This window comes from Oncorhynchus masou, chromosome 6 (assembly GCF_036934945.1).
Source record: "Oncorhynchus masou masou isolate Uvic2021 chromosome 6, UVic_Omas_1.1, whole genome shotgun sequence".
NCBI lineage: Eukaryota > Metazoa > Chordata > Actinopteri > Salmoniformes > Salmonidae > Oncorhynchus > Oncorhynchus masou.
In genome coordinates, this window is record NC_088217.1 from 6215222 (window position 1) to 6234198 (window position 18977).

Consider the following 18977-nt stretch of genomic DNA (forward strand, 5'->3'; position numbering starts at 1 on the left):
GGTCAGTCTATATGTGGTCAGTCTATATGTGGTCAGTCTATATGTGGTCAGCCTGTATGTGGTCAGCCTTAGTGTGGTCAGTCTTTATGTGGTCAGTCTTTATGTGGTCAGTCTATATGTGGTCAGTCTATATGTGGTCAGTTTATATGTGGTCAGCCTTAATGTGGTCAGCCTTAGTGTGTTCAGTCTTTATGTGGTCAGTCTTAATGTGGTCAGCCTTAGTGTGGTCAGTCTTAATGTGGTCAGCCTTAATGTGGTCAGCCTTAGTGTGGTTAGTTTATGTGTGGTCAGTGTTAATGTGTTCAGCCTTAGTGTGGTCAGCCTTAATGTGGTCAGCCTTAGTGTGGTTAGTCTATGTGTGATCAGTGTTAATGTGTTCAGCCTTAATGTGGTCAGCCTATATGTGGTCAGCCTTAATGTCGTCAGTCTATATGTGGTCAGCCTCTATGTGGTCAGTCTTTATGTAGTCAGCCTTAATGTGGTCAGTCTATGTGTGGTCAGTCTATATGTGGTCAGCCTATATGTGGTCAGCCTCTATGTGGTCAGCCTCTATGTGGTCAGCCTTTATGTGGTCAGCCTATATGTGGTCAGCCTATATGTGGTCAGCCTTAATGTGGTCAGTCTATATGTGGTCAGCCTTAATGTGGTCAGCCTATATGTGGTCAGCCTATATGTGGTCAGCCTTAATGTGGTCAGCCTATATGTGGTCAGCCTATAAGTGGTCAGCCTATATGTGGTCAGCCTTAATGTGGTCAGTCTATATGTGGTCAGCCTCTATGTGGTCAGCCTATATGTGGTCAGCCTCTATGTGGTCAGCCTTAATGTGGTCAGACTATATGTGGTCAGCCTATGTGTGGTCAGCCTATATGTGGTCAGCCTATATGTGGTCAGCCTATATGTGGTCAGCCTATATGTGGTCAGTGGATATGTGGTCAGCCTATATGTGGTCAGCCTATATGTGGTCAGCCTATATGTGGTCAGCCTATATGTGGTCAGCCTTAATGTGGTCAGCCTCTATGTGGTCAGTCTATATGTGGTCAGCCTTAATGTGGTCAGCCTCTATGTGGTCAGCCTATATGTGGTCAGCCTATATGTGGTCAGCCTATATGTGGTCAGCCTTTATGTGGTCAGTCTTAATGTGGTCAGCCTATATGTGGTCAGCCTTAATGTGGTCAGCCTCTATGTGGTCAGCCTTTATGTGGTCAGTCTTAATGTGGTCAGCCTTAATGTGGTCAGCCTCTATGTGGCCAGCCTTTATGTGGTCAGTCTTTATGTGGTCCGCCTTTATGTGGTCAGTCTTAATGTGGTCAGCCTTAATGTGATCAGCCTATATGTGGTCAGCCTTAATGTGGTCAGCCTCTATGTGGTCAGCCTTTATGTGGTCAGTCTTAATGTGGTCAGCCTTAATGTGGTCAGCCTCTATGTGGCCAGCCTTTATGTGGTCAGCCTATATGTGGTCAGCCTATATGTGGTCAGCCTATATGTGGTCAGCCTTAATGTGGTCAGCCTTAATGTGGTCAGCCTATATGTGGTCAGCCTATATGTGTTCAGCCTATATGTGGTCAGCCTATATGTGGTCAGCCTATATGTGGTCAGCCTATATGTGGTCAGCCTTAATGTGGTCAGCCTCTATGTGGTCAGCCTATATGTGGTCAGCCTCTATGTGGTCAGTCTCTATGTAGTCAGCCTTAATGTGGTCAGTCTATGTGTGGTCAGTCTATATGTGGTCAGCCTATATGTGGTCAGCCTCTATGTGGTCAGACTCTATGTGGTCTTCCTTAGTGTGGTCAGTCTATATGTGGTCAGTCTATATGTGGTCAGCCTTAATGTGGTCAGCCTTAGTGTGGTCAGTCTTAATGTGGTCAGCCTTAATGTGGTCAGCCTTAGTGTGGTCAGCCTTAATGTGGTCAGCCTTAGTGTGGTTAGTCTATGTGTGGTTAGTCTATGTGTGATCAGTCTTAATGTGGTCAGCCTTAATGTGGTCAGTCTATATGTGGTCAGTCTATATGTGGTCAGCCTTAATGTGGTCAGCCTATATGTGGTCAGCCTTAATGTGGTCAGTCTGTATGTGGTCAGCTTTAATGTGGTCAGTCTATTTATGGTCAGTCTATGTGTGTTCAGCCTCTATGTGGTCAGTCTATATGTGGTAAGCCTTTATGTAGTCAGTCTATATGTGGTCAGTCTATATGTGGTCAGTCTATATGTGGTCAGCCTGTATGTGGTCAGCCTTAGTGTGGTCAGTCTTTATGTGGTCAGTCTTTATGTGGTCAGTCTATATGTGGTCAGTCTATGTGTGGTCAGTCTATATGTGGTCAGCCTATATGTGGTCAGCCTCTATGTGTTCAGCCTCTATGTGGTCAGTCTTTATGTAGTCAGCCTTAATGTGGTCAGTCTATGTGTGGTCAGCCTTTATGTGGTCAGCCTTTATGTTGTCAGCCTTAATGTGGTCAGCCTTAGTGTGGTCAGGCTATATGTGGTCAGTCTATATGTGGTCAGCCTTAATGTGGTCAGTCTATATGTGGTCGGCCTTAATGTGGTCAGCCTTAGTGTGGTTAGTCTATGTGTGGTTAGTCTATGTGTGATCAGTCTTAATGTGGTCAGCCTTAATGTGGTCAACCTTAATGTGGTCAGCCTTAGTGTGGTCAGTCTATATGTGTCAGTCTATGTGTGGTCAGCCTTAGTGTGGTCAGTCTATATGTGGTCAGTCTATATGGGGTCAGCCTTAATGTGGTCAGCCTTAATGTGGTCAGTCTATATGTGGTCAGTCTATATGTGGTCATCCTTAATGTGGTCAGCCTCTATGTGGTCAGCCTATGTGTGGTCAGCCTCTATGTGATCAGCCTATATATGGTCAGCCTCTATGTGGTCAGCCTCTATGTGGTCAGACTTAGTGTGGTCAGTCTATTTGTGGTCAGCCTTAATGTGGTCAGCCTTAATGTGGTCAGTCTATATGTGTTCAGTCTCTATGTGGTCAGCCTATATGTGGTCAGCCTCTATGTGGTCAGACTCTATGTGGTCTTCCTTAGTGTGGTCAGTCTATATGTGGTCAGTCTATATGTGGTCAGCCTTAATGTGGTCAGCCTTAGTGTGGTCAGTCTTAATGTGGTCAGCCTTAATGTGGTCAGCCTTAGTGTGGTCAGCCTTAATGTGGTCAGCCTTAGTGTGGTTAGTCTATGTGTGGTTAGTCTATGTGTGATCAGTCTTAATGTGGTCAGCCTTAATGTGGTCAGTCTATATGTGGTCAGTCTATATGTGGTCAGCCTTAATGTGGTCAGCCTATATGTGGTCAGCCTTAATGTCGTCAGTCTGTATGTGGTCAGCCTTAATGTGGTCAGTCTATTTATGGTCAGTCTATGTGTGTTCAGCCTCTATGTGGTCAGTCTATATGTGGTAAGCCTTTATGTGGTCAGTCTATATGTGGTCAGTCTATATGTGGTCAGTCTATATGTGGTCAGCCTGTATGTGGTCAGCCTTAGTGTGGTCAGTCTTTATGTGGTCAGTCTTTATGTGGTCAGTCTATATGTGGTCAGTCTATATGTGGTCAGTTTATATGTGGTCAGCCTTAATGTGGTCAGCCTTAGTGTGTTCAGTCTTTATGTGGTCAGTCTTAATGTGGTCAGCCTTAGTGTGGTCAGTCTTAATGTGGTCAGCCTTAATGTGGTCAGCCTATATGTGGTCAGCCTCTATGTGGTCAGCCTCTATGTGGTCAGCCTTTATGTGGTCAGCCTATATGTGGTCAGCCTATATGTGGTCAGCCTTAATGTGGTCAGTCTATATGTGGTCAGCCTTAATGTGGTCAGCCTATATGTGGTCAGCCTATATGTGGTCAGCCTTAATGTGGTCAGCCTATATGTGGTCAGCCTATAAGTGGTCAGCCTATATGTGGTCAGCCTTAATGTGGTCAGTCTATATGTGGTCAGCCTCTATGTGGTCAGCCTATATGTGGTCAGCCTCTATGTGGTCAGCCTTAATGTGGTCAGACTATATGTGGTCAGCCTATGTGTGGTCAGCCTATATGTGGTCAGCCTATATGTGGTCAGCCTATATGTGGTCAGTGGATATGTGGTCAGCCTATATGTGGTCAGCCTATATGTGGTCAGCCTATATGTGGTCAGCCTATATGTGGTCAGCCTTAATGTGGTCAGCCTCTATGTGGTCAGTCTATATGTGGTCAGCCTTAATGTGGTCAGCCTCTATGTGGTCAGTCTATATGTGGTCAGCCTTAATGTGGTCAGGCTTAATGTGGTCAGCCTTAATGTGGTCAGCCTATATGTGGTCAGCCTATATGTGGTCAGCCTATATGTGGTCAGCCTATATGTGGTCAGCCTTTATGTGGTCAGTCTTAATGTGGTCAGCCTATATGTGGTCAGCCTTAATGTGGTCAGCCTCTATGTGGTCAGCCTTTATGTGGTCAGTCTTAATGTGGTCAGCCTTAATGTGGTCAGCCTCTATGTGGCCAGCCTTTATGTGGTCAGTCTTTATGTGGTCCGCCTTTATGTGGTCAGTCTTAATGTGGTCAGCCTTAATGTGATCAGCCTATATGTGGTCAGCCTTAATGTGGTCAGCCTCTATGTGGTCAGCCTTTATGTGGTCAGTCTTAATGTGGTCAGCCTTAATGTGGTCAGCCTCTATGTGGCCAGCCTTTATGTGGTCAGCCTATATGTGGTCAGCCTATATGTGGTCAGCCTATATGTGGTCAGCCTTAATGTGGTCAGCCTTAATGTGGTCAGCCTATATGTGGTCAGCCTATATGTGTTCAGCCTATATGTGGTCAGCCTATATGTGGTCAGCCTATATGTGGTCAGCCTATATGTGGTCAGCCTTAATGTGGTCAGCCTCTATGTGGTCAGCCTATATGTGGTCAGCCTTAATGTGGTCCGCCTATATGTGGTCAGCCTCTATGTGGTCAGTCTCTATGTAGTCAGCCTTAATGTGGTCAGTCTATGTGTGGTCAGTCTATATGTGGTCAGCCTATATGTGGTCAGCCTCTATGTGGTCAGCCTCTATGTGGTCAGCCTATATGTGGTCAGCCTATATGTGGTCAGCCTTAATGTCGTCAGTCTATATGTGGTCAGCTTCTATGTGGTCAGTCTTTATGTAGTCAGCCTTAATGTGGTCAGTCTATTTGTGGTCAGTCTATATGTGGTCAGCCTATATGTGGTCAGCCTCTATGTGGTCAGCCTCTATGTGGTCAGCCTTTATGTGGTCAGCCTATATGTGGTCAGCCTATATGTGGTCAGCCTTAATGTGGTCAGTCTATATGTGGTCAGCCTTAATGTGGTCAGCCTATATGTGGTCAGCCTATATGTGGTCAGCCTTAATGTGGTCAGCCTCTATGTGGTCAGCCTATATGTGTTCAGCCTATATGTGGTCAGCCTATATGTGGTCAGCCTTAATGTGGTCAGCCTATATGTGGTCAGCCTTAATGTGGTCAGTCTATATGTGGTCAGCCTCTATGTGGTCAGCCTATATGTGGTCAGCCTCTATGTGGTCAGCCTTAATGTGGTCAGACTATATGTGGTCAGCCTATGTGTGGTCAGCCTATATGTGGTCAGCCTATATGTGGTCAGCCTATATGTGGTCAGTCTATATGTGGTCAGCCTATATGTGGTCAGCCTATATGTGGTCAGCCTATATGTGGTCAGCCTTAATGTGGTCAGCCTTAATGTGGTCAGCCTATATGTGGTCATCCTTAGTGTGGTCAGCCTATATGTGGTCAGCCTATATGTGGTCAGTCTATATGTGGTCAGCCTATATGTGGTCAGCCTTAATGTGGTCAGCCTTAATGTGGTCAGCCTCTATGTGGTCATCCTTAGTGTGGTCAGCCTATATGTGGTCAGCCTATATGTGGTCAGTCTATATGTGGTCAGCCTATATGTGGTCAGCCTTAATGTGGTCAGCCTTAATGTGGTCAGCCTCTATGTGGTCATCCTTAGTGTGGTCAGCCTAAATGTGGTCAGTCTATATGTGGTCAGTCTATATGTGGTCAGTCTTTATGTGGTCAGTCTATATGTGGTCAGCCTATATGTGGTCAGCCTTAATGTGGTCAGCCTATATGTGGTCAGCCTATATGTGGTCAGCCTTAATGTGGTCAGCCTTAATGTGGTCAGTCTATATGTGGTCAGCCTATATGTGGTCAGTCTATATGTGGTCAGCCTATATGTGGTCAGCCTATATGTGGTCAGCCTATATGTGGTCAGCCTTAATGTGGTCAGCCTTAATGTGGTCAGCCTATATGTGGTCATCCTTAGTGTGGTCAGCCTATATGTGGTCAGCCTATATGTGGTCAGTCTATATGTGGTCAGCCTATATGTGGTCAGCCTTAATGTGGTCAGCCTTAATGTGGTCAGCCTCTATGTGGTCATCCTTAGTGTGGTCAGCCTATATGTGGTCAGCCTATATGTGGTCAGTCTATATGTGGTCAGCCTATATGTGGTCAGCCTTAATGTGGTCAGCCTTAATGTGGTCAGCCTCTATGTGGTCATCCTTAGTGTGGTCAGCCTAAATGTGGTCAGTCTATATGTGGTCAGTCTATATGTGGTCAGTCTTTATGTGGTCAGTCTATATGTGGTCAGCCTATATGTGGTCAGCCTTAATGTGGTCAGCCTATATGTGGTCAGCCTATATGTGGTCAGCCTTAATGTGGTAAGCCTTAATGTGGTCAGCCTATATGTGGTCAGCCTATATGTGGTCAGCCTCTATGTGGTCAGCCTATATGTGGTCAGCCTATATGTGGTCAGCCTATATGTGGGCAGCCTATATGTGGTCAGCCTATGTGTTGAATATAAATGTGTGGAGTTGGATGGTGATGAATGAATCCTCCACACAATGTGTTAATTTTTCAGGAATACTATTTGATTTGATGTGTATGAAATTGTTTGGTGAAATATACCTAAAAGGACATTAATTTACATAATAACAGTTGCATTTCCAAATGTGATCATCATGATTTAGTGACCGCTAAGAATTCCTGTGTATGTCCTGTTCTCTTGAAAAGACAGACTAACTTTCTGTTTTGTCAGCTTAGATAATATATCCCATTTTGCAGACGCTTTTGTCCAAAGCGACTTACAAGTCGGCTGGGGCCACTACTTTTACATATGGGTGGCCCCAGCGGGAATCGAACCCACGACGCTTGGCGTTGCAAGTGCCATGCTCTACCGACTGAGCCACACAGGACTAGACTCCAGGCATATATTTTAGTGTTCATCTCTTAGCAGACAGTCGTGTTCTTTTGATGAATGCATTTATGTTTTGAGAAGGCTAGACACATTTTGAAAACATATTTACTGTTTTTCCAAAACAGACATTGTTCTAAAAAGTGCTCATAAACGATTGAGAAAAAGCTCTAATATTCTGAAATTTAAAAAACTTTTTTTTTTTTTTTACTAATAAATAAATACAACAAACATGAACTCTCGTAGAAACAGCAACTCTTTGCTGTATGTTGTTGAATCTCTCTCTAGTCATGGTTTTACGAGGTTTGAAATCTCACCGTATCAACTTTGCTGTGTGTTCCAGGTTTTCTTTTACACAGTCTATGGCTCAAGGACACTGTGCAGACACGGTGATCTGAGCTATCTGATTGGCCAGCGGTAGGTCTATAGGTGCACTTGATTGGCTATCTGGGCCTGCCGGGTAGGCTGAGTTCCGCCTCCAGACACATGAAATGGTTTAAAATGGGATCATTTTGCCTCCCGGCGCCAGAGCTGCTGAATCCAGTGAACAGAGATGGAACCACAAGGGTTTATCATTGGATGTTTTTTACAGAAATCTTTGGTGATTGATTTTGGAGATCACGATCGACCATTTGGTGACCACTGCTGCACACACACATACACACACACACACACACACACACACACACTAGAGCGTAACCTTGACATCATGACAGCTTTGTGTTAGATTATTGATTTCTTCAACCCCCTAAAATGCCTGTTCACATGAGTGCCCCAGCATGTGTGTGTGTGTGTGTGTGTGTGTGTGTGTGTGTGTGTGTGTGTGTGTGTGTGTGTGTGTGTGTGTGTGTGTGTGTGTGTGTGTGTGTGTGTGTGCGCACAACCTTGAAAGGCAGTGTAGAAAGTCATGCCCTTGTTGAAGGAGGCAGAACTGAGTGATTTCCCCTTAGATAAGCCAGCTGCAAAGTCAGAAATGGTTATATTGCAAAAATTCATGAAAATGTACTTTTTGGTCTTAATTCAAGGTTAGGCATTAGGGTTAGGATTGTGGTTAAGGTTAGGGTTAAAGTCAGGGTTAAGGTTAGGATTAAAGTCAGGGTTAATTAGGGTTCAAATCAGATTGTATGACTGTGGCTGTGCCAGCTAGTGAGTTGCCTCCAGAACAAGATTCATGACAAAAAAAGGGCTGAACTGCTCAGAGTTCGTCATGACTTCATGGACTCTGACAGGGAGAAGGGTGTTTTTACAGAATCACCCCTTTTCTCTCTCTCTCTCTCTCTCTCTCTCTCTCTCTCTCTCTCTCTCTCTCTCTCGTTATTACTGTGTTAATAGATGCTACACTACAGACAGAACAGCAGTTATTTTGTTTATGCATAGTGTTAGAGGGATTGATGTCAACCATTAACAAGAGGAGGGAGAGAGCAGAGATTGAAATGGGATGTAGTGGATAGAGAAGAGGCCTAAATCTGAACTGTGGAATTCTGGGAATGTGTTCAAGTAAAACCCCCAGTGACGCCTCTTGCACTGCGATGCAGTGCCTTAGACTGCTGCGCCATTCAGGAGGCCCGAGCTGTTATTCGATTTTTAAAGAAACTCCCTTCAATAGAAGGACATTGTATTTTGTGTTATTGGATGAGTCACGTTGGTTAGTCAGCTGTTTGGAAGAGAAGTAAAGAGGGGGAGCTTGGTGTTGTGATTGTGAGGTCACCATCTCCCGGGAGACAACTGATGTGTGTTCTAGAACACAGGTGTGAAGTTCTCTCTCGCCAAGGGAAACAATCTGTGGGTGTTCCGACCACAAACTCATGGGTGAACTTTGACTGGTAAACTCATGGGTAAACTTTGACTAGTAAACTCATGGGTAAACTTTGATGGCCTTTCTATTCATTATTATTCTATAGTTCCCAAGTCCTAAATCATCTCAGGCTTCTCTCTCCCTCCCTCCTTCCCGTGACGTCTGTCTCATTCACTCCAGTTTACTCCTCTAATCTCTACCCCAACCGGTGTCCTTCATCTCTACCCCAACCAGTGTCCTTCATCTCTACCCCAACCGTTGTCCTTCATCTCTACCCCAACCAGTGTCCTTCATCTCTACCCCAACCAGTGTCCTTCATCTCTACCCCACTAGTGTCCTTCATCTCTACCCCCACCAGTGTCCTTCATCTCTACCCCAACCGTTGTCCTTCATCTCTACCCCAACCAGTGTCCTTCATCTCTACCCCAACCAGTGTCCTTCATCTCTACCCCACTAGTGTCCTTCATCTCTACCCCCACCAGTGTCCTTCATCTCTACCCCCAGCAGTGTCCTTCATCTCTACCCCCACCAGTGTCCTTCATCTCTACCCCCACCAGTGTCCTTCATCTCTACCCCCACCAGTGTCCTTCATCTCTACCCCCACCAGTGTCCTTCCTCTCTACCCCCACCAGTGTCCTACATCTCTACCCCCACCAGTGTCCTTCATCTCTACCCCCAGCAGTGTCCTTCATCTCTACCCCCACCAGTGTCCTTCATCTCTACCCCCACCAGTGTCCTTCATCTCTACCCCAACCAGTGTCCTTCATCTCTACCCCAACCAGTGTCCTTCATCTCTACCCCAACCAGTGTCCTTCATCTCTACCCCCACCAGTGTCCTTCATCTCTACCCCCACCAGTTTCCTACTGTACATATCTACCCCCACCAGTTTTCTACTGTTCATCTCTACCCCCACCAGTGGTCTTCATCTCTACCCCCACCAGTGTCCTTCATCTCTACCCCAACCAGTGTCCTTCATCTCTACCCCAACCAGTGTCCTTCATCTCTACCCCAACCAGTGTCCTTCATCTCTACCCCCACCAGTGTCCTTCATCTCTACCCCCACCAGTTTCCTACTGTTCATCTCTACCCCCACCAGTTTTCTACTGTTCATCTCTACCCCCACCAGTGGTCTTCATCTCTACCCCGACCAGTGGTCTTCATCTCTACCCCCACCAGTGGTTTTCATCTCTACCCCCACCAGTTTTCTACTGTTCATCTCTACCCCCACCAGTGGTCTTCATCTCTACCCCCACCAGTGGTCTTCATCTCTACATCCCACCAGTGGTCTTCATCTCTACCCCCACCAGTGTCCTTCATATCTACAACCACCAGTGTCCTTCATCTCTACCCCCACCAGTGTCCTTCATATCTACAACCACCAAGGGGCTTCATCTCTACCCCCACCAGTGGGCTTCATCTCTACCCCCACCAGTGTCCTTCATAGCCACATGACTCTAGGCTATATATGGACTGTACATGGACAGTTGTGTTTCATCTTTCATTACCTGTAGCTGGCCATACATTACCTGTAGCTGGCCATACATGACCTGTAGCTGGCCATACATTACCTGTAGATGGCCATACATTACCTGTAGATGGCCATACATTACCTGTAGCTGACCATACATTACATGTAGCTGGCCATACAGTACCTGTAGCTGACCATACATTACATGTAGCTGGACATACATTACCTGTAGCTGGCCATACATTACCCGTAGTTGGCCATACATTACTGGCCATACATTACCTGTAGCTGGCCATACATTACCTGTAGCTGGCAATACATTACCTGTAGATGGTCATACATTACTGGCCATACATTACCTGTAGCTGGCCATACATAACCTGTAGCTGGCCATACATTACTGGCCATACATTACCTATAGCTGGCCAAACATTACCTATAGCTGGCCATACATTACCTGTAGCTGGCCATACATTACCTGTAGCTGGCCATACATTACTGGCCATACATTAGCTGTAGCTGGCCATACATTACCTGTAGCTGGCCATACATTACTGGCCATACATTACCTATAGCTGGCCAAACATTACCTATAGCTGGCCATACATTACCTGTAGCTGGCCATACATTACCTGTAGCTGGCCTTACATGACCTGTAGCTGACCATACATTACCTGTAGCTGTGTGTGTATTAGGTGGTAGATGGTGAATGCCCAGCTGCCCCCTGACTGCCTTCTCTCCCCCTTGGGGTTTACTATTCCATTACACCCAAATATAAACACACACACACACGAAGTGGTCAGTTGTCATGGTAACCCCCTATATGTGGGCCGTGGAGGGTGTCCCTCAGGCCTCAGCATGCTTCTCTAAGTGGCTTCACACACACACACACACACACACACACACACACACACACACACACACACACACACACACACACACACACACACACACACACACACACACACACACACACACACACACACATCAGTCAGTGTGGCCTACAGACAGCCAGGGGGCATGAGGCCATTAGACCGACCTATCACGTTAGCCATCCCCCCAGGGGGTGGGACCATGCACATCCACGGTCCCATCAGCCCAGCCAGGCAATTCATTAACTTGATCTCCACTGTTAAAAAGCATCGACACATTAGTTCCCGTTGCTTCTAGCCTAACGTTTGTTTTTTCAACAGGGGGGTTGTAGGTTTGTACAAATGTTGCCGTCTTTGCAAAATTGTCTAAATATTGAAATTTGATCTCCACTGTCCTATTGAGAGTTAACGTGTCGGGACGAGACATCTTTTCTCAGCCAGTCGAAATATTGAATCAGCGTAACTTTTACGGCTCTAATCAAAGAAATGTCAGTAGACAAAAACTGGTCAAACGACATGAAATGCAGCTGCTTTTGCTGTTATTCTATCTGCACGGTTTGACGTAACTGTGTTAGCCGTAGTTGGATAACTAGCATGCAAGGGATAGAAGCGTTTAACAGAACATTGAGAACAAACGACTGGGTCACGTCTATAGATATAGAACAAAAAGACTTCCTGACTGGGTCACGTCTATAGATATAGAACAAAAAGACTGGGTCACGTCTATAGATATAGAACAAAAAGACTTCCTGACTGGGTCACGTCTATAGATATAGAACAAAAAGACTGGGTCACGTCTATAGATATAGAACAAAAAGACTTCTCGACTGGGTCACGTCTATAGATATAGAACAAAAAGACTTCCTGACTGGGTCACGTCTATAGATATAGAACAAAAAGACTGGGTCACGTCTATAGATATAGAACAAAAAGACTTCTCGACTGGGTCACGTCTATAGATATAGAACAAAAAGACTGGGTCACGTCTATAGATATAGAACAAAAAGACTTCCCGACTGGGTCACGTCTATAGATATAGAACAAAAAGACTGGGTCACGTCTATAGATATAGAACAAAAAGACTTCCCGACTGGGTCACGTCTATAGATATAGAACAAAAAGACTGGGTCACGTCTATAGATATAGAACAAAAAGACTTCCCGACTGGGTCACGTCTATAGATATAGAACAAAAAGACTTCACGACTGGGTCACGTCTATAGATATAGAACAAAAAGACTGGGTCACGTCTATAGATATAGAACAAAAAGACTTCATGACTGGGTCACGTCTATAGATATAGAACAAAAAGACTGGGTCATGTCTATAGATATAGAACAAAAAGACTGGGTCACGTCTATAGATATAGAACAAAAAGACTTCCCGACTGGGTCACGTCTATAGATATAGAACAAAAAGACTTCACGACTGGGCCACGTCTATAGATATAGAACAAAAAGACTGGGTCACGTCTATAGATATAGAACAAAAAGACTGGGTCACGTCTATAGATATAGAACAAAAAGACTTCACGACTGGGTCACGCCTATAGATATAGAACAAAAAGACTGGGTCACGTCTATAGATATAGAACAAAAAGACTTCATGACTGGGTCACGTCTATAGATATAGAACAAAAAGACTGGGTCATGTCTATAGATATAGAACAAAAAGACTGGGTCACGTCTATAGATATAGAACAAAAAGACTTCCCGACTGGGTCACGTCTATAGATATAGAACAAAAATACTTCACGACTGGGCCACGTCTATAGATATAGAACAAAAAGACTGGGGCACGTCTATAGATATAGAACAAAAAGACTGGGTCACGTCTATAGATATAGAACAAAAAGACTTCACGACTGGGTCACGCCTATAGATATAGAACAAAAAGACTGGGTCACGTCTATAGATATAGAACAAAAAGACTGGGTCACGTCTATAGATATAGAACAAAAAGACTTCACGACTGGGTCACACCTATAGATATAGAACAAAAAGACTGGGTCACGTCTATAGATATAGACCAAAAAGACTTCCCGACTGGGTCACGTCTATAGATATAGAACAAAAAGACTTCACGACTGGGTCACGTCTATAGATATAGAACAAAAAGACTGGGTCACGTCTATAGATATAGAACAAAAAGACTGGGTCACGTCTATAGATATAGAACAAAAAGACTTTACGACTGGGTCACGCCTATAGATATAGAACAAAAAGACTGGGTCACGTCTATAGATATAGAACAAAAAGACTGGGTCACGTCTATAGATATAGAACAAAAAGACTGGGTCACGTCTATAGATATAGAACAAAAAGACTTGGTCACGTCTATAGATATAGAACAAAATGACTGGGTCATGTCTATAGATATAGAACAAAAAGACTGGGTCACGTCTATAGATATAGAACAAAAAGACTTCCCGACTGGGACACGCCTATAGATATAGAACAAAAAGACTTCACGACTGGGTCACGCCTATAGATATAGAACAAAAAGACTTCCCGACTGGGTCACGTCTATAGATATAGAACAAAAAGACTTCCCGACTGGGTCACGTCTATAGATATAGAACAAAAAGACTTCCCGACTGGGTCACGTCTATAGATATAGAACAAAAAGACGTCTATGGTAACCTAACTGATTGTTACGTACGCTGGTTGAATTAATGGACAAAGGTGCGTAGAGTTCCACATGTTTTAATAAATTAAACTCACCAAAAACAATACCGAACAAACGAAACGTGAAGTAAATGCAGTGTTCACAGGCACCAAGCAAAAACAAGATCCCACAAACAACAGGCGGGAAAAGGCTGCCTAAATATGATCCCCAATCAGAGACGACGATAGACAGCTGCCTCTGATTGGGAACCATACCAGGCCAACATAGAAATAAAAAGAACTAGAGTACCCAACCTAATCACACCCTGACCTAACCAAAATAGAGAATAAAATGGCTCTCTAAGGTCATGGCGTGACACTGATGGAATGAAATCATGAATCAGCATAATTTTTATGGATATAATTTTTATGGATATATATATATATACTAAGAAATGTACTTTTTTAAACGAACGATATGAAACGACATGAAATGCAGCTCATTTTCTGTCTTACCAACTTCCCGTTTGAATTGATTTGCGTTAGTCGTGCAGTTCGCTATATCCTCAGAAGTGTTCTGACGAGAGAGAACGTTTTCTCTGCCGGGCAACATCGTGCTCATTGTTATGGATGTATCCATAACATCAACAACAACAACAACAACCACACAGCTACTTTGCTGAAATGATTGCTGCACTGTTTGACCTGACTGTGTTAGCCGTACTTGGCTAGCGAGCTAGTAAGCGTTGCGGTAAAAGCGTTGCCATGCCAACGTTTAAAACAAAAAGCTGTCAGTCGGCTTGGCAACCATAATAGATGTGTCAGGACGAGGCCTATTTTTTTTCTTTGAGGGAAGAAAATATTTTATTTTATTTTTATTTAATTGGTAACCCGGTGTAGAAAATCCGAGGTTGTTGCATAGCAACTTTCGTTTTAGACTGCTCTGATCTACGGCACACCGCCTCGTACCGGTGACCGCAGCACAACCGTTCTAAACTAGTCATTTGGCACGTCCTCTCATAGTGTTTATTCAGTGTTTAACTGTGCAATAGTGTGTGGTGATGTGAGCATCCATGGCTCGCCTCGTATGGCTGACCCCTGACTCTGTGTGAGTCGTGTCAGTCAGGCTATTGCCTGCTTGGACAGTAAAACTCTTCCATATTGATTGTTGTCACTTTGTATATTATCTACCTCACTTGCTTTGGCAATGTTAACACATGTTACCCATGCCAATAAAGCCCCTTGAATTGAATTGAATTGAATTGTTGATTATGACATGCTATACTGTGAATAGCCTGCATTGATTCAGGTGTTCTACTAATACTCATTAGATATGTGACACATGGATCTCAGTGTCGATCTGGAATCTGGCTTTTCCTCTGTGCCACTCCCCATCTCGTCTCCTCTCCTCTCGTCTCCTCTCCACTCCTCTCCTCTTCTCTCCACTCCTCTCCTCTTCTCTCCACTCCTCCTCATCTCTCCTCTCCATCTCTCCTCTCATCTCCTCTTCTCTCCACTCCTCTCGTCTCCTCTTCTCTCCACTCCTCTCCACTCCTCCTCATCTCTCCTCTCCATCTCTACTTTCCATCTCTCCTCTCCATCTCTCCTCTCCTCTCCATCTCTTCCCTGATCATCATGTATGATGCTGACCTGTCTGTTTGTCTTGTGTTTCTGCAGGGCGGGCATCAATGAGGTGGAGACGGATGTGGTGGAGATCGAAGCTAAACTAGAAAAGGTACTGGAATAACGTCTCTGTCTCTGTCCCTGACCATGTCTCTGTCCCTGACCATGTCTCTGTCTCTGTTCCTGACCATGTCTCTGTCTCTGTCCCTGACCATGTCTCTGTCCCTGACCATGTCTCTGTCTCTGATCCTGTCTCTGTCCCTGACCATGTCTCTGTCCCTGATCATGTCTCTGTCTCTGTCCCTGACCATGTCTCTGTCTTTGTCCCTGACCCTGTCTCTGTCCCTGTCTCTGTCCCTGACCATGTCTCTGTCCCTGACCATGTCCCTGTCTCTGTCCCTGACCCTGTCTCTGTCCCTGACCCTGTCTCTGTCCCTGACCATGTCTCTGTCCCTGACCCTGTCTCTGTCCCTGACCCTGTCTCTGTCCCTGACCATGTCTCTGTCCCTGACCCTGTCTCTGTCCCTGTCTCTGACCATGTCTCTGTCCCTGACCCTGTCTCTGTCTCTGTCCCTGACCATGTCTCTGTCTTTGTCCCTGACCCTGTCTCTGTCCCTGTCTCTGTCCCTGACCATGTCTCTGTCCCTGACCATGTCCCTGTCTCTGTCCCTGACCATGTCCCTGTCTCTGTCCCTGACCCTGTCTCTGTCCCTGACCCTGTCTCTGTCCCTGACCATGTCTCTGTCCCTGACCCTGTCTCTGTCCCTGTCTCTGACCATGTCTCTGTCCCTGACCCTGTCTCTGTCCCTGACCCTGTCTCTGTCCCTGACCATGTCTCTGTCTCTGTCCCTGACCCTGTCTCTGTCTCTGTCCCTGACCCTGTCTCTGTCCCTGTCTCTGTCCCTGACCATGTCTCTGTCCCTGACCATGTCTCTGTCTCTGTCCCTGACCCTGTCTCTGACCCTGACCATGTCTATGTCTCTGTCCCTGACCATGTCTCTATCCCTGACCATGTCTTTGTCCCTGACCATGTCCCTGTCTCTGTCCCTGTCTCTGACCCTGACCATGTCTCTGTCCCCGACCATGTCTCTGTCTCTGTCCCCGACCATGTCTCTGTCTCTGTCCCCGACCATGTCTCTGTCCCTGACCCTGAACATGTCTCTGTCCCTGTCTCTGTCTCTGTCCCTGACCATGTCCCTGTCTCTGTCTCTGACCATGTCTCTGTCCCTGACCATGTCTCTGTCCCTGACCATGTCTCTGTCCCTGACCATGTCTCTGTCTCTGTCCCTGACCATGTCTCTGTCCCTGACCATGTCCCTGTCCATGTCCCTGACCCTTTCTCTGTCCCTGACCCTGTCTCTGTCTCTATCTCTTCCCTGATCATGTCTCTGTCTCTGTCCCTGACCATGTCTCTGTCCCTGACCATGTCTCTGTCTCTGTCCCTGACCATGTCTCTGTCCCTGACCATGTCTCTGTCTCTGTTCCTGACCATGTCTCTGTCTCTGTCGCTGTCCATGTCTCTGTCTCTAATCCTGTCTCTGTCTCTGTCCCTGACCATGTCTCTGTCCCTGTCTCTGACCCTGTCTTTGTCTCTGTCCCTGACCATGTCTCTGTTCCTGACCATGTCCCTGTCTCTGTCCCTGACCATGTCCCTGTCTCTGTCCCTGACCCTGTCTCTGTCCCTGTCTCTGTCCCTGACCCTGTCTCTGTCCCTGTCTCTGACCCTGTCTCTGTCCCTGACCATGTCTCTGTTCCTGACCATGTCCCTGTCTCTGTCCCTGACCATGTCCCTGTCTCTGTCCCTGACCCTGTCTCTGTCCCTGTCTCTGTCCCTGACCCTGTCTCTGTCCCTGACCATGTCTCTGTCCCTGACCATGTCTCTGTCTCTGTCCCTGACCCTGTCCCCGAACATGTCTCTGTCCCTGACTCTGACCATGTCTCTGTCCCTGTCTCTGTCCCTGACCCTGTCCCTGACCATGTCCCTGTCTCTGTCCCTGACCATGTCTCTGTCCCTGTCCTTGACCCTGTCTCTGTCTCTGTACCTGTCTTTGTCCCTGTCTCTGTCCCTGACCATGTCTCTGACCCTGACCATGTCTCTGTCTCTATCCCTGACCATGTCTCTATACCTGACCATGTCTTTGTTCCTGACCATGTCCCTGTCCCTGACTCTGACCATGTCTCTGTCCCTGTCCCTGTCTCTGACCCTGACCATGTCTCTGTCCCTGTCTCTGTCCCTGACCCTGTCCCTGACCCTGACCATGTCCCTGTCTCTGTCCCTGAGGATATTTATCCAGGATTCTGCATGAAGAGTCTTGATTTGGTTGGTGAGCCCAGGACCTCACAACCATAAAGGTCAATGGGTTCTATGACGTATTCTGTCTCTGTCTTATTTATTTTTACTTCAGTTTATTTTATTAAATACTTTCTTAACAATTGTTTTTCTTAAAACTGCACTATTGGTTAGAGCCTGTAAGTAAGCATTTCACTGTGAGGTCTACTACACCTGTTGTATTCAGCATTTCACTGTGAGGTCTACTACACCTGTTGTATTCAGCATTTCACTGTAAGGTCTACTACACCTGTTGTATTCAGCATTTCACTGTAAGGTCTACTACACCTGTTGTATTCAGCATTTCACTGTAAGGTCTACTACACCTGTTGTATTCAGCATTTCACTGTAAGGTCTACTACACCTGTTGTATTCAGCATTTCACTGTGAGGTCTACTACACCTGTTGTATTCAGCATTTCACTGTGAGGTCTACTACACCTGTTGTATTCAGCATGTCACTGTAAGGTCTACTCCACCTGTTGTATTCAGCATTTCACTGTAAGGTCTACTACACCTGTTGTATTCAGCATTTCACTGTGAGGTCTACTACACCTGTTGTATTCAGCATTTCACTGTGAGGTCTACTACACCTGTTGTATTCAGCATGTCACTGTAAGGTCTACTCCACCTGTTGTATTCAGCATTTCACTGTAAGGTCTACTACACCTGTTGTATTCAGCATTTCACTGTGAGGTCTACTACACCTGTTGTATTCAGCATTTCACTGTCAGGTCTACTCCACCTGTGGTATTCAGTATTTCACTGTAAGGTTTCACTACACCTGTGGTATTTGGCGCATGTGACTAATATCATTTGATTTGATTTACTATAGACCCATTTCCCCTCCTACACTTTTTAAAATTTTACACACTCAACAACTGTCTGTACAGAGTGTAATCATGGACCATTTGATGTATAGGATTCTGTCTCTCTCTCTCTCTCTGTCTCTCTGTCTTTCTCTCTCTCGGTCTCTCTCTGTCTTTCTATCTCTCGGTCTCTCTCTGTCTCTCTGTCTTTCTCTCTGTTTATCTGTCTTTCTCTGTATCTCTATCTCTCTCTGTTTCTCTCTCTCTCTGTTTCGCTCTGTTTCTCTCTTTCTCTCTC

At 45.6% G+C, this 18977-nt stretch overlaps 1 protein-coding gene across 1 annotated transcript in view; it reads left to right on the forward strand.

Moving 5' to 3' along the window:
- The window catches only part of LOC135541314 (arf-GAP with coiled-coil, ANK repeat and PH domain-containing protein 3-like), a 203998-nt gene that overhangs the window by 84380 nt on the left and 100641 nt on the right, over nt 1–18977 (forward strand). Inside the window, exon 2 of the mRNA XM_064967473.1 lies at nt 15597–15654. Coding sequence (XP_064823545.1) covers nt 15597–15654 — 58 coding nt within the window. The remainder of the gene's footprint in view (nt 1–15596; nt 15655–18977) is intronic.